We start from the raw sequence: 25,211 nt of genomic DNA, 5'->3' as shown, positions 1-25,211 counted from the left end.
TGCTCTTCCTTTGTCCACTGATGCTGAGACCCTATGGCAGAAGGCCACCAAGTTAGTCAGGATCCATGATCTCAGGCATAGAGGTCAGACTGACTGGTCTATAGTTCCCACGGTCTTCCTTATTTTCTTTCCTGAAAATGGGGCTTATGTTTTCCCTATCATCCAGCACTGCTGATCAATCAAATTTCTCTGTGCCCAGAAACAGAACGACCATTAGCTGTGCACTATGTTCACACATTATGTGACAACTCTGGAAGGCCTATGTTCCTGAGAAAGCCTCTGAGATACCCTTACCAGAATTAAGGAAACACCTTGATTCTTATGTATATCCTCATTATTTCTAGCTCACAAAGTAACACGCACCGTCAAGTTATCAAATCTACTGGAGGGACAACCATGAAGTGGCATTGATTTCTGAAAATATCAGCTTCGTTATTCACCTCTGCTAGCATCTGGATCTTCAGACACAGGGGTCTATGAAAACCTCAGCTGAAAAGGTGGGAGTGTAATGTAAAGTCAAGAAACTCCCTGGTTTTGTTGATAGTTATTGAAAAACATTAAACAATTGAAGTAAAAGAGTTCAGAAAGCAACATGCATATGCCAGCAAACTTGTATGAGAACATAATGTAAAACCTGTCACAGAGACACATAAATATTACCAGAAAGGAGTAAATAAAAAAAGAAAAAAACAGACTCAATGCAAGTTCCAAAATATCCACAGTTGGTGGCATTTCAGGGGATGAGTAAGGAATCTTGAGGGAGTAAGTAAGGAATCTTGTTTCAGTCATGCTGTTGAGTCTACAGAAACCCAGCCACTATCTGAAACAATGACTGATACATTACTACACAGCCTATTCAAGAATAGGCTGTCAGAATAGAATATTCAAGAATGATTGATGTCAGTCAACCTTGGCTCATGCCATCCCCTTGCCATGTCATGAATGTCCCCCAAATAAGGCAGAAATTCTCTTAGCATTTCTTCAAACCACAGGCACCAAGATTTGGGCAAGTTTCCATATTACCTAATGAAAAAATGTAATTTTGTAAATAACCATTTTGCTGAAAGCCTGCTACACAGTCAGTCCAGCACTATGAAATTGGAGACTAAAAATTTCACAAGGCTGTAATAGCAGTTTTGAACATTCATTCTGCAAATGTATTTCACTTCACAGATTCGCTTGCAATTTACTTCTGAACAATGTATTTTTATCCTTACCATGACTACTGAGGGAGGAACAGCAAGATAAAGGGAGACAAGGCTGTCTTTACTTAGGTCTGCAGGCCTTGGAGACAGAAAAAACACAGCCATGTGGATGGGAAGAGCTGAAGAAAGGGGCCTCCTTGGGTTTCAGTAAATCTTTTCAGGGATAAAGCAGTGATTTCTGCAAAGTTTCTGCTTCTCTTTGTCAGCTCCTTGCATACTGCAGGGACTGCTTCTACTGCCTGGGTGGTGCGTACTCAGGGGGCGGCAGGGAGGTTTCCTGTGCAGAGATGTACTCAGGCCCTTCTTACTATAGTGAATTCCCTATGTCATTGAGCCTTCATACATTTCCTCAAACCTTAGAAAGGTTTTAGGGAATTTAATGCAATTAAACTAGATGCCCTTAGAGAAATAATGTAATATCTGTCAATGCAGCTATCACTTTTTCAAGGTTGCATGGTCTGCATGAAGAGCAGTAGTTACTGGTGACACTCCTGCAGTACCAGTTAGTAGTTTTCCCCTATCTAATAATGCAGAGCTGGGTGTTTTTCTACTTTGATATTTCCTTTCAGGCAACTTCTGAGGCCAGATCTCCTTAGCCTCCACTGGGATCTTCCATGAACCCTTCTTGACCCTTTCTCTAGCAACCAACTTCTTTTTACTGTTTCTACACAGTATGTGAGGTTCTTAGAATGCTTTAGGAGCTTCTATAGCTCAGAAATCTTCAGAGTCCTTCCAGGCTCCTACAGTGACATGGGTATTTTGTAGATACAGACTGTACACTATTTACACTCAATAGGGACAGATATTTGGATGCTGTGTCCCGGCATGACAGTTTGTACAATACACACAATGAAATTATAATAAAAACCCCAGAGTAATAGCAAGCTAAAGACTAAGATAAAGGCAGGTTTTTTTCACTTACCTTGTGCTTTACTAATTGCTAACAGTTTGCTTGGTAACAGAGAGGAAAGAAATAGGTGGCTGCTTAAAGCCAAGACTCACACTTACTCCCAGCATTGGCACAGAGCTTGTTCCCTGTGCCAGGACATTCCCTCTCTAAAGGGGACAGCCAGGCCATTGCCAAACAATGCCCTAAATGTCACTTCATCAGGCAGACGGACTGGGTCAGCGCTCTCCTCACACAATATATTCAACAACCCATCTTTTAAACAAAGGTACACCCAGATTGCTCATCTGCCTCAACTGAATTGGGAAGGGGTCAAATCCTTGAATCCTTACCTATCACGCAGCTCATCAGACAAAATTGAAGTTCACTCAAATTAACAGAAACCCTTAGTCTGAAGTTTCCCTCTCAAAGCTGCAAATGGCTAAGTGCGCTCAGTCTTTGAAATCACAGCTGAGAATACAGAGTGCTCTCCATTAATTTAAGCTGATGAAGAACTGAATAGAGGTGCAGGCATACGAAGAAGCTTGAAGTGGTAGATAAAAAGTAGAAATGAAAACAGAGGGGGTCCTACACACAGCTTCAGCAAAATGTTCTTAACTAGAAAAAAGAATGGCCAGTCATAAGTAAACAACATATTACAAAATATGATGGGAATTCAACTTCTGAGACTGCTGGATTAGTTGAAAACTAGATATACAAGGTATGCTAGTAACTACTGTAATTACAAAAAGTAAATTGTTAAAAATAATTTCAAATTTAAATACAATCAAAAGAGTAATTTAATCCTCAAGCAGAAAACTATTACTTCAGCACCAATGTACAGTTGGCAAGAAGGAAAATGGTTTCTTCTTAGTCAAAAAGTATTTTGAAAGTACACATTAAAAAAAAAATCAGTATACTTTTCTTAGATTTGATCAGCTAAAAGTAGAAATCTCTTAGAGAAAAAAAGTATATTTCAAGGATTATTTGAATTCCATGAAATCAGTAACACATTCTGCAAGTCAGGTAGTGAAGATCTGGCCCCAAGACATATGAATGCAGAAATTCGTTACTTACACAAAGTAGAAAGCCTGCTACGAGAATAAGCATGCAAGAAAACCACAATGTAGCAGGATGCTCCATCTCTCAATATGCCTGCCTCAGTTTCCCTCTATGATTCATCTGCTTTTTGTCTCTCTGATCCTCTGAGAAGGAAAGGAAGGACAGCGATGTGCCAAGAGAGACTAGCCTCAAACGCATCCTCCCTCAGGAATGAAATTCACCCTCTTCTAAGGGTCATGTAGCCACAAAACCTTTCTGCCTTTTCCGACCATGCAGCAAAAGAGCTGAAAAGACAAACATTGGTTTGCCTTAGTTTTGCTCAAGTCTTTTCTCTTATGGATGAAACTATCTCCCAGCTTGAAGAACAACAGAAGAATAATGGAAAGGGCAAAAGTGCAGAAGAGAGAAAAAAAGGTAATTTTTCCTACTAAGGGCAAATACAGTAATAGACTGGGAAAACTGAATCATATGAAACAAGCAGAAAGAAAAATCATGGGAAAGGACAAAATGGATGCATTAGTCTACACGACTGGTTCTGTTTTCTTCTCTTTTCTGGTAAGAATTATGTCTGACATATTTATGCTGGTTTATGATCTAGAGGATAAAGATTGATTTTCTCTGACTGCTTGCTCAATTCTTGGTAAGACAGCTAGAGCAGGCTTACAGATGTTACAAGAAATTGATATACGTAGAAGCCCTATGGGGTTATTTTTTTCTTTTAGAATATTAGTCCATTTGGTTTAACAATTCCAAAAGGAATTGAACAAAAATGCTTAGGTGCTTTTAAAGTCCCACTTTACACTTTTGATTAAATCCGTTAGAAGTATCTCAAAAATCCTTCACTAAATGAAGACATAATACATCCTCATGTCAGTGAACCACTGTAATTACAGATCCATCACTACAGTAACAGCCCTTAACAGGCAGTGTAGAAAACAAGTAGACAGACTAGTTCAAGAGTTCAGCAAAGGCAAAGCTGAAAGCTTCTCTTGATAAGAGCAACTTTTGAAAACTGCAGACGTCAAAATGCCTACCTGATGCCATGAGGGTATGGCCTATTGAGGGGACTGTACAATTCCTTGGTTTTAAGATTTATTTATGGGTGTATTTCCTTTTATTCTGGTAATATTACTCTGCTGCAACAGTATTTTTCAATTTCTAACAATAAGTCCCATTCTGCTCACAAATGCCATTCTGTCAAGTTTACAGCCTCAATCTACTGCAGTATTTCAGCTGGGCTGCAACAATCCCAAGATGGGAACTGCCACTTTCCTGGTTTTCCCAGCTTTGGCTTAGATGTTCCAGGTCAGCTGTAAAAGCAAAAGTCAGTACAGTCCACCCTAGCTAAGAATCTAGTACAAGGATCTATAAAAATCCAAATTGTTGTATGCTTACATAAAGGTCAGCTTTTTAGCTTTGTGCATCACCGTTTGTTCTTTTTAACCAAGCTATTACAATAATTAGAAGCTGAAGATCTTCATCTGGTTCCTAGCTTTTGAAATAAAGAGCTGAAACACCTTCTGAAACATTTTTCAGCAAAACTGAATTCTAATTTTTGCAAAATAATTTTAAATAATACAGAATAATCTTAACTGGGGTGTTTCAACTGGGAGAAAAAATTTGTCATAAAACAATATTTAAGAAGTTTATACAAATGCATTATACTATGCACTAAACTTTAATGCATAATTTAGATTACTTTGGATGAGAGTGACTCAGCATCAAATCATTCAGAAAGTAGCATGAAGTAAACATGATGATCTTGCAGTGTGTCTGGTTATTGCAGTAAACATCAGTGGTCACATCCTATTTAGTATTAACAGGCTCACAAACCTTGATTTATAGGAGTTTTTCACAATGGAGTATTTTGTTATCATCCAAGGTTAATACACCCAAGTTGGCCTGTTCCTTCTGAATAATTGCATTATTGCTGTAACCTCATTAACTTTTCCTCACCTCTAGGTACCTTCCACAGAGGTCAATCACCACCACCAGGTCTTTCCTGAAAAAAGTTCTCTTGACACTGCAACCTGATGGATGATCTGTACAGATCTTGCCCCACCACTACGATGTTTCAAAAGAGCCCTTCAAGCTGACCTCTCTTTTTCCCATGTGATCAACAGTTGTTCTTTGAGAAGTCTGGATTACACCCAAAGCCAGCCACAGACTGGGTGCTCTATTTGCATGCCTCTGAGCAGTTGTGTCTGCTCCAAGACCATCACAGTCTTTCTGCTACCTGGCTGCCTCACACCAAACATCTGCTGTAGATAACTACACAGTGCTACTGGATAAAATTAAAAAATCTCCTCTGGCCATGGAAGTCTGACTGCCAGACACAGCAGAAGGCTAAATTTTTAGCATTTATCTCTACTTAGGCCTTGCTAACATCTTAGTTTCACCAAGTAAAATGGCCTCTAAATTACTATTTATCTGAAATGTTTTGAGTTCCCAAACTGGACTGTTTTTTCTTGTCCATCATGTCCCCTCTCTTCTGCACTGGAAGTGATCAGTGTTAGCATATACACTAGTCACTGACAAATTAATTTTTTAAGTACTTTCCCAGCTTCTGACTGCTTCTTTGGTGAACATCTGGTGCGAAATCGGATGGAAGAGCTATCAGATGGCTGAGAAGTACAGATAATGCACAGAAATACTGTATGTAGACACTAGAAGCCTTCATCTTCTTGTCTTTAAAATCTTTACACCTTTTTCTAAGCAACAGAATGTGAAATAGTTGTACAAAAGTTCCAGTGCTTGAAAACCACACAAAATATAGAGGTAGAAGGTACATTAGGTACTGGACAAACTACTGGCACCAAACTTTGTTTTGATCTCTTTCAATATTCCTGCCATTTGAAGAGCAGTGAGAGCAGATTTTTTTGTTAGACAGGTTGTAATCTACACTTTCCCAGTAGTCGACAGTTCTTTTCTATGAGCCTTGTATGTATAAATGCTCAAGCATAGCAGAAAAAACTGTGATAAGTGACCTTCAGGCAACAGCTGCAAATGAAGTGTAATAATTTTCATGGCAATATCATGCAGGAGTCTCTGACTTAAATTCTTGTAATTCTTTACATCAGCTAATATGTCTGGCCAACCCTTTACCCTTTTAGGTTGAGAGGAAAAATAATGCACTCCATTTGCTTAAGGTTTCAAATAAATTACTCTGAAATACTCAGAAAAAAATGAATGAGGAACTATACAAGTGCCAGTAATTTAAAATTAATTTGGGGGCTAAAATGATCAGTGCTGAACCCTACATGTTTTTGAGATTGGACAGAACATGCACTGCACTGTAACAGATTACTTAGAGACTTAAATCTGTTACTGAACGTCGCCCAAAGTCACTTCTTGTCCTTCAAAGTGCCACTACCTTAAAAAAATCAATTAAAAAATAATTATAGGAGGGAACTTGTGTGGACTGTGTCCAGTGAACTCTACTTCTTTCACACCTAAGTATTGAGCCATTAGAGGTGAAAGATTAGATGTTGAGCACATGATGCAATATAATACTCACAGCAACTGCCTCCAGGATTTGCTTAACAGCATCAGCAGCATCTCGCTCACTGTAGTAACCCTTTTCCACAATCCTACAGAAAACGCAATGAGAGAAATTGTGTTTAGCATTATGCATTACGTAAATAAATTGTGCAGGCAAAAGCTTCTTTTAAAAAGATGAGCTACAAAACAGTAAAATTAAAAAATGTCCAGGATTCCAGCATCTGCCCTAAAGAACAGAAAACAACCCTTTTGCAATTTAGGTTTCCTTTGATTCTCAGTAAAAATAAAAACTGGAGAGAAAATATCAACCCACTAGGAAGCTTATAATATATATACAAAGGGATGTAGGGAATGTATGGAAAGCCAAATTATTATCAGATAATACTATGTATCCCTTGGGAATTCCTTTTTCACTTTTACATTTAACTTAAGCTCCCCCACCTTCCGCTTATTTATTTATTAGTTATTAAATAAAAGCACTCTGCTATGCATACAAAAGGCTGAATTATTCAAGCAAGACGTTTGGTGTAAAAATTTACTAGGTTCAAATTATTCCTCAAGTATAATGGGCTGAATAATTGTCTTTTGAATTTTTTACTGTATTCGTTTCTTAAAGCCCAAGAACACATAGACAGATGTTGGCTGAAAACAGAACATGTGGTGTCTAGAAGACATTTTATAAAATTACCTCCTACAAGCACACAAGCCACTTTTCTAAAACAATGCCCTAAAATCTTCACAGAAGAGCAAGAAGTCTGTATTGTCTGAAGTCAAAAGTCACTAGAAAGACCCTCTGCCTCAGAGTCCAGAAACAGATTCTGCTTATGGAAAGAAGGATATACTGTTTTGGTTTGGGAGATCCCAGAATGGTGTCAGACACCCATAGAGAGAGAGAGTCCTTAGGCCCCTGACAGACTGGAAGGGTCAGTATTCCTGCCCATTTCCTATCACAATCTATAAGAGCCAGGAGAGCCGGAATCCAGCCCTCTCCCTTCCTGCTTCTTTCTCCCTGCCGGGGCTGCTGCTGGTTCCTTCAGTTTCCTACATGCTCGCTCCAGAATCCAACTGCATCGGATGCTCGGAGGAGCCGTGAACCTTCCCCTGGAGTGGCCCTGCCTGTCCCATATCCCTGCCATCCTCGAGATGGGTTATGTATATAGATACTTACCTGTTCATCCCCTACGTTTTACCCTTCTACCTTGCGTTTTAGTAAATTTGTTTATAGTTTAAATTTCCGAAGTTTAAGTCTCTCTTCTTTATTCCCCTCCTTACCTTCCCTTGGGAGGGTGGAGGAGGGGTAATAGAGAGCAATTCTGTTTTCTGGTTTTCGGAATTCACCTTTAATATTTAAACCAGGACATAATACTTTATTCCCACCTCCCCTGTTTCGCATTATCTTTTTATCACTTCTCTTCTCTGAAGTAAGACTCATATTGAGATATCTGCAATGCCACTCTTTACAGATTTCTAAAAGCTGGCACAAAACATGTTGGCTAAAGTATTTAAGAAAAGAATCCCTACATACTAATTAGAACAATAAGTGCAATAAGAAACAATTAAAAGATAGTAAACTACCAGAAATGGATGTAATAAGCATGTCACTGTAGAAAATAGTCTATGCAGGGATATTCCTAACCAACAGGAATTACTTTACGTTAACCCTTACTGTGTTCACAGGTAACCAAATCTATTCATATGGCATCAGTAACAGCACAAAATCCCTCTCAAGCAGGAATTCTTCTATTTCACGATGTTTTCCTGGCTGCATAATTATTTTTAGCCTTATTTCTAGAAGTTGTGTGTTTTTTTTCTGGCAGTTATTCAGCTACCATCCCCTATGCACTGCTTTACCTTCTTTATATTTTTGTATTTCCATCTCTTCCCCTGCTTTGGTTTATCCGTTCAAACCACTAGGGAGAGCTTTACCTGACCTTACCACAAGGGTAAAGCAAAGCAGAGTTTACTCAAAGAGTTAGGTTTTTAGTTTCAAATTTAGGAAAGAGGTTACAAAAAATCATAAATTGCACAATATAATGCTGCATTATGCTTGAAAGTAAGATATGGTCAGTAGAGTCAAATCCAGCTGGGTCCAGTCACAAGTGCTGTTCCTCAGGGCTCAGTGTTGGGGCTGCTTCTGTTTAACATCTTTATTGATGATCTTGATAAGGACATAGAGTGTATTATCAGTAAGTTTGCAGAGGACACCAAGCTGGGCAGGAGTGTTGATCTGCATGAGGATAGGGAGGCTCTACAGAGAGACTTGGATAGATTGGATCATTGGACTGATGTTAATGGTCTGGGCTTGAGCAAGGCCAAGTGCTGGGTCCTGCACTTGGGCCACAACAACCCCAGGCAACGCTCCAGGCTTGGGAAAGTGTGGTTGGAAAGTGTCTGGCAGAAAAGGACCTGGGGGTTCTCATTGACAAGCAGCTGAATATGAGCCAGAAGTGTGCCCAGGTGGCCAAGAAAGCTAATGGCATCCTGGCTTGTCTTAGAAATAGTGTGACCAGCAGAGAAGTGATTGTCCCCCTGTACTCAGCACTGGTGAGGCCACACCTGGAGTGTTGTGTCCATTTTTGGGCACCTCAATTCAAGAGAGATATGGAGGTGCTAGAGAAAATATCTTATGGAGAATGCTTGAAGAAGCTGGGAATGTTTTGTCTGAGGAACAGGAGGCAGAGGGGGGCCCCATCAGTCCCTACAACTACCTGAAAGAACATTGTAGAGATGTTGGTGCTGGGCTCTTCTCACAGGTGATTAGTGACAGAACAAGAAGATAATGGCTTCAAGCTGCAACAGGGGAGGTTTAGACTGGACATTAGGAAAAAAAATTTCACAGAAAGAGTGGTTAGACACTGGAAGAGGCTGAATAGTTCTATGATGCTGTGATTCTATACCTTCCTTAGGTATTTCAGGCTGAATTGTTGTCCTCTGGTAGATTCCATGGCAAGACCTGAGCCCCACTGAAGCCCTTATGCGGGTCTTTGCTTCCCCAAATCTTACTTGTTAGGCTTCCTTCTCCTTTTTAATTAAAATTAAAAATTTAGTGTCAGCCAGCAGGTCTGTAGAATCCATAAGCCTTTCTGAGAATATAGACCTTGCCCCAGTCCTACCTTTCCCCTTCCCTGCTGGTATTATGGGTGCTAACTTTCTCCTCTGACCATGATGAAGGAAGTATGTTAAAAAAATGTCCTTGTTTTACAGGTTTCTGTGTATAAGACATAGACATAATCATTCTGTTCAGCTTGCTATCAAGTAGGGCATGCAAGATCAAACCAAAATCTAAAATTTGATCACAACCAGAAAGCCTGTTTTGCTAGTTCAACCCTCTGCTTAAAGCTGCCATATTCAATATTCCACCAGGCACTGCAGGATAGAGACAGACATTGTGGGACTGCTGCTGGGGAAGGGCTGCACATGGGCTGAGCTGCCAGGAGTGTGCTAGGTTTAATTCCATCATTGCTCGGGTACATGTCCCCTAGGAATGGTCCAGCCTCCTGCAGGATGACCTTGTGCACCTGACCTCAGAAATGTATGATGCGGAAGGTTTAAGGTTTTAGTAGGCTTTTCAATTCTCTGATTTTATGATAGGTGTGGCTAAGATTGGAATAAGATGTGGCAGTGGAGACACAATCTGATTTACATTTCTCCCTTCATCCAACAAGTTCCTGTTTTTATTGTATGATAACCCAGTATTTGTTATTTCTTTTTCAAACAAGTAAAGTTGGGGGTAACATATCTTAATTACAGCCAGTTTCTTTGTATTTTCCTCTACTCAGAAAAATCAAAGGAAAGATGAGGTTTGTAACTTCCTGTCAATGTCTGACTGATGCAGGAAAGAAAAACACCAATTACCTGACAGCTGGAAGCAAGAGAGATCAAAGGGATGATCATGAGTGCCCTCTGGACCACAGAATGTAGACCAGCACACCCTGACTTAGCTACATGTTGATGAAGACAGGACACTGCTCTCATTTACATTAAACACACAACAGAAGTAGCACACACACACTGATGACAAAACCATTGCAAATTTACACTTTACAGTAAATATTGAAATATAGACCCACACTTCAGGAGAACTGTAAAAAACAACTCTAGAATTATTCTGCAATGCACATGACTTGTCTGTTGCTGTTACATGTGAATAACATGCACTGGCAAGCCAATAACAGCTTATGTCATATGCAGTTAAATTTCTAGTTTTTCCTAAGTCTAGAATCCAGACTTACTGAGAATACAATGCTAACTCCTAATTAATAATACTCTAACAAATAGAGAAACCTCATCTTTTGTAACAGCAATAAAAAAAAAAAACAAAAACATACTTCTTGCTAAATATTAAAATTTCTTTCTAAGGCTACTCAGGTTTAATATTAAAACCTGACTATTAGGCAGTAAGGAAGAGTACTGAAAGAAGATTATCCTGTAGTTTATGTCCTGTAATAATGCTGGAGAATAATTTGCATATCTATTTTTTGCATCCTCCCTGTGATAGTTTATGTAAGACAAATGGCAGGTGTGCCAGTTTGCTTTATTATAACAACACTCCTACCTGAGACCAAGGAAGGTTCTTTACAAGAATTTTTAAACTGCAGCCTGCAGATTAACAATGACTCATTGCCGTTTTTTCCATAACGGGAAGGAAACCTGCAGAAATGTCTTAACTTGTTATAGAAGCCATAACTATTATTTATACCTTGTTTACAGAATGATCTTTAAGAAAAGCATAGATGAAGAAAGATTAAAACTTCCTTGAGAAGACAGAAAGACAGAAACTAATTAAGTGCTCTCTTTGGTACGCAAATTAAAGAGCCAGGCAGGTCAGAAGAGCGCACACGACCACCCCACCAAAGCAATGATACTGCCCTCTCAGCTGCTGTTGAACCTCAGCAGTGGAAGAACCTTGTGCTGTCAGGTAACGGAGATACAGAAAAACCAGTACTGAGCAATATCACTCTTAGCATCACACAGCCCAGAGAAAGACTGTGGAAATGGTATAATGGTATAACTTCTGATGATAACTCTGATACACAACAGGTGGCTGAAATTTGGCAGCTTCCACGTGATCTTCAACTGTTTAGTGACTTACAGTAACAACTTTTGTCCAGCCTTTCTAGCCTTTCTGTTCCCTCTTAGTACTGCAAGTTTTCTGGAAATATAAATGCTTTAGTTTTGCAGACCGTTTCCAGTGCAGCCACTGTCTAGCATAGAAGTGCAACACTTGCCACATTGCTTACAGTGTTCCCACTGTGCACATCTTCACCAGAATCTACATCAGCAGAAGCACAAATTCTTAGAATCATGTAATTGCTTTTGTTGTGAAAGACCTTCAAGAACATCAAGTCCAGCTAGCATCTACTACACTGCTGCAGCCTGCAGTTTAATTTGGAAGACCACACACTGTATTTTACTCCTTTTGGGGTATGCTTCTTAGGATGTGTATGATGCTTTGATTGACCACATCTGTACAAAGACATTGAAAGCAGTGGGATATCACAGCAAGGCACTTAGGTAATGGCCACACTTGCTCTGCAGCAACTTTACTATTGGCAGGAAAAAAATAAAAGAAAGAGCACAGTCCTGCTAAATTAAACACATTTGATCTGAAAATCAATGGGGAAAGAGATGGGGAATCCCAACATGTCATTTTAGAATCAATTTTCAGAGTGGTACTAAAATTATATTGATATACAATTTTACAGTTGACAAGAATACATGTGTTTGGGGATAAATGACAAGCTTGTTAGGCAACAAGTGGAAGCAATCGATCTCCTACTAAAACAAACAAGTGAACTTTTAATCACAGAAGGAAAGGACCACATTTTGGGTTTGATTTTTAGTAAGTAACAAAACATCAGGCCACATCTTTCTAAATCCAGCAAGAGAAACAGCTCTTGCACAGCTGCAGGGGTATAAAGGAATAAAAAAAATGCAGCAACCTGCTTTGAACAAGCAGAGGATGCATCCAGTGCTAGAGGATGCTAGACTGGAATAGTCACTGATGGCACACACCTCTTCATGTAAGACTGCCAATACCTTAAACCCTCCATCAGCACTGGCTCTTGCCCTGGCAGGGAGGCCTCAGTTAAGACTGAGGAAGGGTTCTGTAATCCTCCTCTGGGCAGCACAGTCTGCAGAGACACTCCAAAACTAGCACTCTCTCCTGAAACCTGTGCTTGAGAGTACCAGGTGGTGGAAGAAGGAACAAGGAAAATGAAACAAATGGTAAGAAAAAAGAGTAGTTTACCAGCTCCCTCACACCAAACTCTCTCTCTTTTTCCTTGGGCATGGGAATCCAATGCAATGACTATTCCTGCAATTTTAAACACAAGGTATTCTTTTGGCTCCATGAAATCATGAAAATTTGAAAACTTACCCACTTAAACAAACCTACTTTTTTCTCCCATACACTCTAAATGGACTTGTGTAGTTCCCAGAGTGGGATAGCAACATACAGGCTGGTACCAACTGTTCATGCTAACAATTCCTGCAAAGTTATCTCAAGCAACAAGAACAAAAGGCAAGAGAACATTTTAAATGAAAAAAAAAAAAAAAAAAGGTAAAGCATTCCACAGTGGAGTTAAGAAAGCAGGCAATCTTTAATGTCACATCACCTCACATTTAGAGCATGGCAGGAAGCCAGTCTGTACTAAAATTGCACCACCATCACTGCTTGAGTTGTTCAGTCATTTACAAAGCTGCAGGTGTGTTCCCTCTAACACCTGATGTCTCACTTAAGTCTGAGTGCATACCCTGACCACACCATTAAGTGGTATCCTAATCCTGATTTACAAAAAAGCATCTGTATCTCTCATCTTGAAGAGAACATTGATGTTGTTAGATACTAACTTACTTGGAGCAAATCAGGTGCCGATCATAAAAATTGTAAAGGCATTATTACAGCCGTGTATAGGAAGAGAATACCAAATTGGAAGGAACAAAAAGGAGCATTAACACACACTTCTTTACTCCTAAATTACTAGTTTTTATCATTACTGCAGCTGAAATCAGGAGACACTAAATGAGCTCTTATGAATCAAGGGGCACTTTTACCAGAAATAATTTGTTTTCACCTTCTGATTACAGAGAATAGGGCACAGTGTAGTCAAGTCAGATTTTTTTATATTATTATTATTATTATTTTTGCCAGTCCTGAGTGAGGGACCTGTAACTTGCTCATGTGAAAGAGAGTCCAAAGACCTGCTCTGACTCCTGTTCAGAAGACAGACTGCCAACACATGAGACCAGAGCTCAGAAACAAATAAAAGATGCTACTCTGCCACTGGTTTATAAAAGACTCCCACTTGAGTGACTGATTAATTCCTTTCCTGTTTTTGATGTTTCCTTAGTAATTCTAATTTCCATAAGCAGAAACAAGAAGGTATGCCTGAAACCTGGGAATACTTCAGGATATTTTTTCCGTAAGAGGTGATGATTCTGCATCTCTTAAAAAGACAAGTTATTTAGAACAAATAATGAATATTTTTGCTAATGTATACATCACAAAAGTAGACAGTATCAGCCTGAACCTAGATTTCAGAGGAAATTATATGAAATCCAAAATGGAAGCAAGTTGGGAAACTGACAGGCATAAGCAGTATTTTTAGACAATGTTCTATGTACTTAATAGTAAGATGAAGGAAGAAACAGAAAAGTTTGTGGTCATGATGCCAAAGTAGAGACAAAAAGAATGTATGGATTGACATTATCATTTGACATTGGAAAAAGAATGAGCCTAACCAAACTATCCTAATAAAACGGCAGGTCTTCTAACTAAAATTAAGTTAAAGTTGAGTTGAGATTTTTTTGAAATAAATATTTGGAAAAGTGATACATTGGTGATTGGCTGAAAGGCAATAGATACTAATTAAATCTGAAAGGAAAAGACCAGCTTAAAAAAAGTTAGCCAATAAAATACAGATATCAGACTTCACTGTGCTGCAAGACCTATACTGCCTGTAACAACAAAGTGGTTAATTGTTAGAAGGAAAGTCACATCTACAAAGTGACAAAGAACATTTGTAACATAAACATAGCTTTTATAAATACAATGAAAACCAAAGAGAATTTCTTTCTTGTTACTCTCTTTACCAAATTTTTACCTGACATAACACTTATTACAGAGCCTGGCAGGCTGGTTGCCACCTACCATATTTTATAATAACTTGTCAATGCAATTTTGCCAGTTTTTCCTGCATTTTGTCTGTTCTAGCACACTTTGATGCTATGCGCTCGTTGAGCAACTTCCTTAAGTATTGTGTGCTCTTCAGAATTTACTGACAATTTCCTCCATTTTCAATGCATGTATCTTTCCCAAAAAATCTCCTGACAATCACATATCCAAAAATATTTTTAAGGCAATTCCTCTGTGAATAAACCATATGCTGATGAGATAATTCCAGTAATTACTAACACAGGGATTATGTGCAGAGAAGAAACCTGAACCGTAACATCCGTGGGGAAAGTACCAAGTGAAGTAACTTACCTGTCAAATAGTTCTCCACCTGTGACCAATTCCAGAACAAGACTGATTTCTGTAGGGGTCTCAAATATCTCCTTCAGTTTTATCTGATAAAAGATAATAAAATTGATTAATTTTGCTTATTTGTCTTATTGTTGAGTTTATCACGGAGCCAGCACCAGGCAACAGACCACACTCAGTAAAGAAGAGGATGGTATCAGCTGAAGTTGGTGCATTGTTTACTTTGTAGTGGAGCAAGTTATTGTGCGTGTTCTCTCCTACCCCACTTCTTTTTTGCTAGCTCTATCTCCATTACATTCTCTTTTATAATTTATTTTTTTTTCCATTCTACTCACAGCTCAGCAATCTCTATATAACATGTAACAGAAGTTTTTCACTAGGGCTTGTCAACACCTGTCTCCCACTTCTTCACAGTAATTGAATGTAAGACCTTCCTCACCCTTCAGGCACTGACAACATCAATTTCCCCTTTCCTTTACAGAACATCTTTTGCATAGTTTCTCACTCAACTCTGTCAGAACATCAATAATTTATTTTAAACTGTAAGTATAATGCTGCAGTCTTCTATAACAAGCTACTAATGCACTTATGAAGAGAATTCAAAGCTTGAATTCAAAAGTTTCCCAAGTTTGTACAGTTGAATCACAACAATCATGTCTCAGGAACAGAAATGAATTCTGAAAAACAAAGAAACAAACATGGAGTGAAAGAACAACACTAAACTTACAATATTTGGATGTGAAAGGCGAAGAAGAACTCCAATTTCTGTACGTACGATTTTCTTGTCAACCTGTTTAAAAATGGGGACAGAGAAAGTGAAAAATTTATTTCTGTGTTCATCATAAAACTTTTAGCTGCCTCACAGAAAATATATGTGAACAGATTTTCTAGATGTCCTAGAAGAATAAGTTGATGCAAGACACACAGTCAAATGCATTGTAAGGAGTAATTTGGAGTAGTTTTCCTTTTAACATGAGGCAGATACTACAAGAGAAAAACATCTGCATGTAGTAAAATTATTTCAAATGAACACATAAGTCACACAAGAAGTAGGAAAGACATATAAATTTCTTCTTTTTACTTCAGTTCTGCTCTTAGGTATCTCCTATTATGCTAGTTCAGTTTATGCTAGCATAGTTTCTTTTTTATACATTCATTGTGCAGCAGCTTTAGTGCAAGAGGGTTTCTGCACATAGATGTGCACATGAAACTGTCTAACATACCACTTAAAATAAACACAAAAATGATGCAAATATCAAACACCTCCAGCAACAGAGAGAGTATAAGATTTAATTTCAATTTGCTTCAGATATATCTAACAGAATGGTCAATTAATGCAAATTAGAGGATTTGCCCTTTCCTTACCTTCTCAAATTGCAGTGTTTAACAATCCAAGCACAACCTAAACCCTGTTGGAAGACATTGGTAATTTCTCACAAAAAATGCAGATCTAGGGAGTATTGCACTCAGAACTCAATTTGCAGCTATAAACCTTCTAGAGATGTTTGTTCTTCAGACTGAACATTCTTACACTGAACAACTGCAGGTAACATAAATGTGCTTGCATTTATACCAATTGATGTCTAAAAGTCTGTGTGTACATGCAAACTGGCTGCCTGAAAATACAGACTAGTTAAGATTGTACAAGCACGTGCTTCCAAAAAATGAATGAGAAATGCACTATCTGTATCCGATAGTGCGTTAACCTCTTAAATTAAAATTGTTCAATGAAAAAAGCAACAATGTGTTTCTCAAAAGGCACAGTACACTCGCTGGCAAGCCATCAGATGGATAGACATGCTTTTGGGATTCTACAGACTTCAGCACAGTAAATCACATGCTGGCATATCTGTTAAGCAGGCCTTGCATCTTGTAATACACAACTCAATAAGAAAGCTAACCAGATGAAGGTAGTATTCCCCAAAGACACATGAGCCTTCACGTACGGGTTCTGTTGCTCACACACATTAATGTGGTGGCATCACCAAAGGGTGAGGCACATATAGCTTGCACAACAGTGGTCATTTCCAATAATATATTTTATGTCTGAGCTCAAAACAATTTATATATTCATGAGAACATGCCTTAGTTGTGGTCTATCTATCCGACTAATCTGGTTGTTACTTGTGTTCCTGCCTCACTTACACACACATCTATGCAAGTATGTTTGACAGTTGTTGAACGGCTTACGGAAACAAATGTCAGGCTATCAGGTATTAATGAACTGCTCATTTCAGCTGTTCACTATTTATAGTTTGTTACTGCCATTGCTACTTTTCCTAAGGCTGGGTGGAGAAGGACACTTTTAACACACAAGAACCATGTCCAGATAAAGGTAACAATTTTCTTTGTTCAAAGTAGTCACATTTATAGGATTATTTAAAAATTGTACTTGCCATTTTCTTGCCCATTCTTGCTTTTCACCCATACAGTTACAAAGCCAAAAATGTCCTCTCTTAGTGAAAATGTATTAATACACCTTTTGTTCTAGGTGACACAACTAGTTTTAGATATCTGGCATTCTGTAACAGCTTCACATTCACAACATCGCTCTGAATAAATAAATTGTGATATGACAGTAGTCCCTTGCTGCTATGATTTGAGAAGGTCCAGGCTAATTTTAATGGTACCTATATGAGGACCTAGAGGGATTGGGGGGGCAGAACAAAGAGGGGTCAGCATTCCCTTCCATTTCCTGCTGTACCCCATAAAATCCAGGAGGGCTGGAAACCCACCCCTTCCTGTCCCCTTCCCCTGGGAAGGTGGGAGAGCAATTCTGCTCTGTGGATTTTTGTTCACTCTGACCACTAAACCAAGACACTTACACATTGAGAACTATTAGGGGTCAGGACATTTCCTATCATCCTGAGCAACATTTTATCTTAAAGCTACATCCTCAGATGTATGATAAAGATGTAGAATATGTTGAGTCTCCTTACATTGCCAAGTGCAATGTTTGCTGCAACTTAAGAAATTGTACATATAATAGAGAATTCGTGTGCCCATCATTCTCTGAATGAACTCAAAGGTCCAGATGAACCTTCACTATTACCCAATGAAGGTTCAATGCATCAGCACTACCGTATATAATGTAATCTCCATGACAGGTATAAAATTATTTCATGTGACAAAGGCACCGGTTTTGGCTGGGATAGAGTTAATTTTCTTCATAGTAACTTGTAGGGGGGGTAGGTTTTGAATTAGTGACAAAAATGTTGTTAAGAACAAAAGGATGTTCTAGCTATGGCTGAGCAGTGCCAATGCAACATCAAGGCCTTTTCATGCTGCCCCAGGCTGACAGGTACATGAAGCTGGGAGGAGACACAGCCAGGATGGCTGATGCCAAAAAACCAAAGGGATATCCCACATCATGTTACACAGCACTTAACAATAAAAAGTGGGGGAAGAAGAAGGAAGGGGGGACATTCAGAGTGATGACATTTGTCCTCCCAAGTATGTGTTAAATGTGGTGGAGCCCTGCTCTCCTGAAGGTGGCCAAACACTTGTACGACAATGGGAAGGAGTGAATAAATTCCTTATTTTACTTCCCTTGTGCACTTACCTATTAACCTGTCTTTATCTCAGCCCATGAGTTTTCTCACCATTACCCTTCTGTTTCTCTCCCCCATCCCATGGGGGCTGCAAGTGAGCGGCTGGGTGGGTCTGAGCTGTTGTCTGGGCTTAAACCACCCACAAAAATCAACTATATGCTGTACCACTCCATTTTGTAAGCAGTAACACAGATTATTATTGGGGAAGACCCAGCTGTGAGTCTGATTATCAAATTAGACTATTTTGTTCAAATGGGATGAAATCATGACAATGTTAGCAGCAGATGAAGTCTTATATGTTTTCTCTGATGAACCACCCTGAATCTCTGGACCTGCTGCTTAAGTGATGTTAGACAATTCTTCTGGTAGGCAAGCCCCACACACTGATAATGAGGGGTCCTGAAGTCACTTCAGTGTTACTGAACTCTGTCATTCTACACATAAAGGAAATATATAGATGACCCTATAGCCCAAAAATGCTTAAAATTTACAGGTTATATACTTCATAAATCTGAACAACAAATAAAACCTTTAGATCCTCAAAGGGAAGCAGGGAAGGAATCCCTTGCAGAAACTTTTCAGGGTCTGAAGATTAAAAAATATATTATACAGTTGGAAGAGGATACAGAAAAGCATGCAGACAGGGTGAGATGGTTGAGTTAGGCAGACATGTGAAAGCAAGGCCTTGTAACTAATTTAGAGACCTCACTTTGTAGACTGGACACTGTGAGCTGCATTTCTTGTTAGTGTTATCTGTCAACAAATAATATATAGAATTGTCACAGTTTGACTCAGGTCCGACAACAATGCTCTCGATCCCCTCCCCCTCCCCCCAGGTAGGGAAGGAGAGAGAGAAAAAGAAAGAGACTTGGCTGGATTGAAAACTAAACTACACAGCTTTAATTAAAACACTAATGAATCATACAAGAAAATATATACAATTATATACAGATATATTCAGGTATGGGCAAAAATCCTGTTGCCTCCCCCCACCCCAGCAACTCCCACAGCACTTCCCTGAACTGGGAAAAGTCCCGAGGAATCCCGAAGCTGCTGCTGGAGAAAGCAGAGAGTTATGGGGGTCACGAGAGATCAAGCCTGAGGATCGACGGTGATGGATGAACAGAGTCCTCCCTGGACGCCGGCCATGGACGGAAGAGAAGGGGAGAAGAAGAAGGAAGGAAGTTGTCTCCAGTGATCTCTGACCTTCCTTTGAGCTTACGTAGATATATGGAATGGAATATCTTTGGCCAATTTTGCTGTCTGTCTAACTCAGCCTCCTATAGGGGGGTCACAGATCTCCCCGTAGTGTCTGAGCCGGCAGAGTGCAGGTGCAGCCTTGAAGCCTCAGTAGTTAGAAAAACATTCCTCTGTCTTATCAGCCTAGCAGAACACACTGTTGCTAGTTACAAGAAAACTTACTGAAGGAAAAAAAAATCAGTAAAGAGAAAAATTGGCTTCATCCTGGCTCAAACCAGGACAAGAATTCACAGAACTTCTTTTGTCCCTACATCTCTCCAATCCCTATGGAGGATGTCTCAGCCACATTAATGACAGCACTTTAACTTGCTTTCTCTGCCGGGATCTGTGAGCTGTGCTGGAAAAAAAGGACAAATGACTGAGCACGCTGGGAGCAGCATGAACATGCAGTGACTTCCCACTCCAAGAGATCACCCCAACCTGTAAACTCCATACCGAAGAGTCAGAGTGCCCTCCATATTTGATCCTGTGCTCCCTGACATTTCATACAATTTAGGAGTAAATGAAGCAGATGCTGAATGGAGGCACCTGCAAGCTATGCAAACTTGAACTAGAACAGGTGAATATTTCAGAAGACTCATCCACATCTCCTTTTATGGCCACTGAATGCATAGGTATGTTTGGCAAATCACACAGAATCAAACATTTTATCTTGAAATATGCCAGTGTAAACAGTTTGTCAAGAGCGTAGATGCTGATTATGCAGTTCTTGGTAAAATGAATCCTCTCTCTTACATACCTCAGTTAGATTTGCCTTTCCGAGGGCTTACAGAATCACAGAATCCTAGGAGTTGGAAGGGACCTTGAAAGAGCATCTAGTCCAACCCCCCTGCCAGAGCAGAGTCACCCAGAGCACATCACACAGGAATGTGTCCAGGTGGGTTTTGAATGTCTCCAGTGAAGGAGACTCCACAGCCTCTCTGGGCAGCCTGTTCCAGTGCTCTGTCACTCTCACAATGAAGTTCTTCCTAATACTCACGTGGAAACTCCTGTGCTCCAGTTTGCAACCATTGCTCTGTCCTATCACTGGACATCACCGAAAAAAGCCTGGCTCCATCCTCCTGACACTTGCCCTTAACATATTTGCAAACATGGATGAGGTCACCCCTCAGTTTCCTTTTCTCCAAGCTAAAGAGACCCAGCTCCCTCAGCCTTTCCTCATCAGGGAGATGTTCCACCCCCTTCATCACCTCTGTGGCTCTGCACAGGACTCTTTCAAGCAGTTCCTTGTCCTTCTTGAACTGAGGGGCCCAGAACTGGACACAATATTTCAGATGTGGAATAACCATATTCTTAGATACCTCTTTCTTGCCATTTTTCCCACACCTGAAAAAAATATATATGTGCTACAGTAAGTCCACCAAAAGTCTAAATCGAGTAGTTTCTGACACAAACAGATAAAACAATTATTAATGGGGCCACTGTAAACATGCTTTAGCCTCCACAAAAGCCAAAGAAAAAAAAAAGGCAATGAAATCTTCCTAGTACATTTCAGAATGAAATTTATAAGAAAGTATATTCCTAAAACATTATGGGAATTGTTGGCATGAAGAACTGGTAAAAACTTAAAAATTATGTTCTCTGCATTTCCATAAGAAACCAAGTGTAGGCTGCAGTAATGCAAGCTCCTCACATGCTCTGCTTCCTCCAGTGCACCAGATGCAAATTCAAAAGCAGCACGCAAAACTGAAGTTCTGTGCCACTTTAAAATCTGGCTTACTTTCAAAGATGACAAATTAATGCCAACATTTTACTCACGTGGAACCCTCTAATTATGTCTTGCACAGAGACCACCAGTTAATTCAGCATTTAGACATGTTTACGCCTACACACCTGTCCTTATCTTGCTACATGTGGATATTCCTGACTTTTATGGAATACTGGCTTATTTAACACTGGAATAAACTGAATCAAAACCACTCATGAATAAAAAATCATGTCCATGCCTCACAACTTGCTTTCATCCTCTCACATTTCTCTTTACCTCTAAGGAAGATGAACTACTCTATCCTATTCCCCACACTTACTTTCTGCTTGATGTCTCTCAATCCATTACTAGCCTTTCCCCTCTAGTGTCTCTTCATGCTTTCCACCATCTATTTTTGTAAAACACACAAAAATAGCTGTAGTAGAAGTTTGACATATATAGAGCTCTAAAAATAAGTGATGTCTCATTAATTCTTTTGCAATTTTGTAGGCGGAGAAAAACCTTCATGAAATATTTCATTTGACTTGAGTTTTAATTGGTATTTTAATCAGTTTCTGAAGAAGATAAATAATGTAATTATATTTTTTGAGCAAAACAATGTATTACAGCAAAACGAAATCACAGAACATTTAAATTATTCAGAAATTGCTTCTCTTCCACAGTGAAACAAAAAGACTTTTTGTTTCAAAAGTTTTGCCCAAATCTAGGTCTGTACAGACAATACCAGATAAAGGAATAAGTAAGATTTATGGGGAGAAAGCATTCCCAACCAAGTACTGTTACCTCTAAAAGCAATGTTAATGATAAGGAGCAGAAGAAGCTGGGTCACAGAAAATACAAGCTTAGCGGGGTCCATGATCTAGCCAGTTGCCCCCACACAAAGAAATGACACCAAAAAAGCCCCAGAGAAAATCCCAAGCATATCCCAAAGCAAAGCAAAACAAAACAAAACAACTTACTGTCTTCTTCAACACTTTGATGGCGTAAGGTTTCTGCGTCCCTTTCTGCCTGCATCTGTAGACAATGGATGTAGCCCCACTAAATTTAAAAAAAAAAAAAAAAGGAAAAAGAAAAAAAAACAGGAAGAATAGTTGTACATATGCCTCTTTTAATATGTCAATAAACAGTGTTGAATAGCTGGAACTTAATTGTCTATTCCTATAAGTTTGGGCAAAACCACCTCATTTTTTGCCACAGGTGCAACCAAAAAAAGTAGTGTAAAAACTGCTCTCTATTGAGCCAGTGAAATTCAGCTTTGATGCAGCCAACAGAACTTGCAAGACTCCAAGACCTCTTGGTCACACCTCTTCTGGCTCCTCACACATCCTGGAGCTTACCCCAGTGCAGCCAGGAATGAACACTATCTGGCCCCAAACCTTTGACAACATATCTTGTCTTTGTTAAGGCAACCCATTAATAACAATCAGTTGCACTGGGGTTTTTTACTAACTGTTGATGGCAGTAATGGGGAATGAGACAAAAAAGATGAGAAGATGCAATTTTTATGTGGCTGCTTGCTTAGATGCCCTAACGGCCAAATTCAGCATGAGGTGGAGCAAGCAGAACTTTTGGTTAATTCAGTGGAAGCTGGTGGTGCTTGTTCATGGCAAAAACTGGACTGGGATTGCATCTTCTGGCTGCCTCTCAGGTACTCACTTGAATGTGCTAAATCTGAGCACTCAGAACATTAAATTATGGTTCTACTGCAACCTATGGATTAGCTAAAGAGAGGAAAAATGTGAAACAGTAATGGTTGCAAACAATTCAGAAGCCCCTGGATTTTAAAAGAGGTACTTTTAGATGCTGCTGAGTAACTTAGTATCAGCTGCCATCAAAATGGATGAAATGCTACCTGTCAGCACTGGATTTAAGGCATTTTTGGGAGCCACCTATTTTCAGGAGATTTGTGACCCACACTAAGACTCAGCGCTTCCCAAAGCTGCAGATTTTTAAGCTAGAGGGGATCACCATTACCATCTATGACTTCCTGAAAAACATAAATTGCAGAACTGCACACAGCCACTCAGCAGGGAAAGGATTTCACACATATTACACACCAAATTGCACTGCAGATTTCTCTGAACAAGAAACCCCTCTCAATATGTCTAAAGGACAGAACCATGAGCAGGAGAATGACACTAGCAACTTTCTTTTAAACAGTGGAACGTCATAGCCACGTTTGACTATATGAATAAAGCTGTGGCACAAGGTTTAGATTCTGAATGTGCTGCTGTACAACACAGCCATTTATGCTCTGCACTTCTACCTCCTCAGCACAGGGAACAGGTGCCAGATAATGCTCTGAGTAGGCATGTCCATATTTTTAAGAGTACATGAGTGAGCATAAGAACTGCCATTTGATTGAGAAGATTTATTTCTGAAATACTTCTTCATCAGAAAAGGTCTCCCATGGCAAGGGTTATACTGCTCAATCATGTGAGGGCTTGTGTACATCAAACACACATAAAGTAGTCTTCAACTCAAATGCTAAAATTGTTTGCCTCTCATAACAAGTGTATTGATAAATGCGTGGCAGTACCACAAGCCTTCATGACTCCCAGAATCGTTACATGTATTAAATTAGATCTCCTCTTCTTTGCCAAGTTTCAAAAGGCTCTTTTTAGCAAAAAGAAAAAAAATACACATTAACAAACCCCTCACATAATTCAAGTACAACCAAAAATGTTAAAAAAAAAAATTATGTTGTGATGAGGTTTGTATTTCCAGTATTTCACTATGGCAGTGTAATGGGGAAGTCGCTGCATAAACTGCAGATCATTCTTGTACCCTGCTTCACATATTCAGAGTGCAATATAAACACTGAACTCATTTAGTCTACATATGCTCTTATGAAGTAGGCAGCAAACCTTCTAGAACTTATTTTATTTGCTTGAGGGCACAATTAGATTATTCAAATAAATACATTATGATTCTGGTGCACATCTCCAGGTGTTGGCTGCTGCAGCAGTGATGGTGGGCAATCACTGATGCACAGCTACACCAGCAGGGGTAGCATGGCGTCACCTCTAAGAGTTCATTTGACTGCACCCAAAGCTGGAAGAGGCAGCACAATGCTTGTAAAAGGCACGTAACAGCCCAGAGAAACACGAATTTATGAAGGCACATCCAGATGGGCAGCTTACTATCAGGCTCATTAGTCACAGTTCAAAAGAAACAGAGAGGCTAGTTTAGATATTATTCCCTATTGTAAAGACTTCTAACAACACATCCCTGGAGTCTTAATTCAGGGAAGAAATTGTTACAAGATATGACAAGACTTGGGAATGCTTTCTGAGAGTTCTGTTTTGATTTATGTGCCTATGCCCAGCTCTGACAGACGTTCCCCATCAGCGAGGAAGGAAATCACTGAGCTAACAGGTAACACTCCTCTTCCATGCCAGAAACCGGTACTGGGGCTCAGGAACAGGATAGCAATCTGCTTACACCACACCTGCTGCAAAGCTTAGCAGATAATCACTACTAGTACAGATCTGACTCCTTTTATCTTTGTTCATAACAGGATCTCCTTGCTTCTTCCTGCTAGGCGGGGGGG

The 25,211-nt window shown here is 39.5% G+C and overlaps 1 protein-coding gene across 1 annotated transcript in view; it reads right to left on the bottom strand.

Annotated features, from left to right (window-relative positions):
* CAMK4 (calcium/calmodulin-dependent protein kinase IV) overlaps positions 1–25,211 on the bottom strand; it is a gene marked incomplete at its 5' end in the record, with an annotated part of 111,221 nt that overhangs the window by 30,167 nt on the left and 55,843 nt on the right. Inside the window, 4 exons of the mRNA XM_010007236.1 lie at positions 6,671–6,743; positions 15,143–15,225; positions 15,867–15,929; positions 22,618–22,696. Coding sequence (XP_010005538.1) covers positions 6,671–6,743; positions 15,143–15,225; positions 15,867–15,929; positions 22,618–22,696 — 298 coding nt within the window. The remainder of the gene's footprint in view (positions 1–6,670; positions 6,744–15,142; positions 15,226–15,866; positions 15,930–22,617; positions 22,697–25,211) is intronic.

This window comes from Chaetura pelagica, unplaced genomic scaffold (genome assembly GCF_000747805.2).
Source record: "Chaetura pelagica isolate M959 unplaced genomic scaffold, ChaPel_1.0 scaffold40, whole genome shotgun sequence".
NCBI lineage: Eukaryota > Metazoa > Chordata > Aves > Apodiformes > Apodidae > Chaetura > Chaetura pelagica.
Note: the sequence above shows the minus strand (reverse complement) of the source record. Positions and strands in the feature narration are given on the sequence as shown.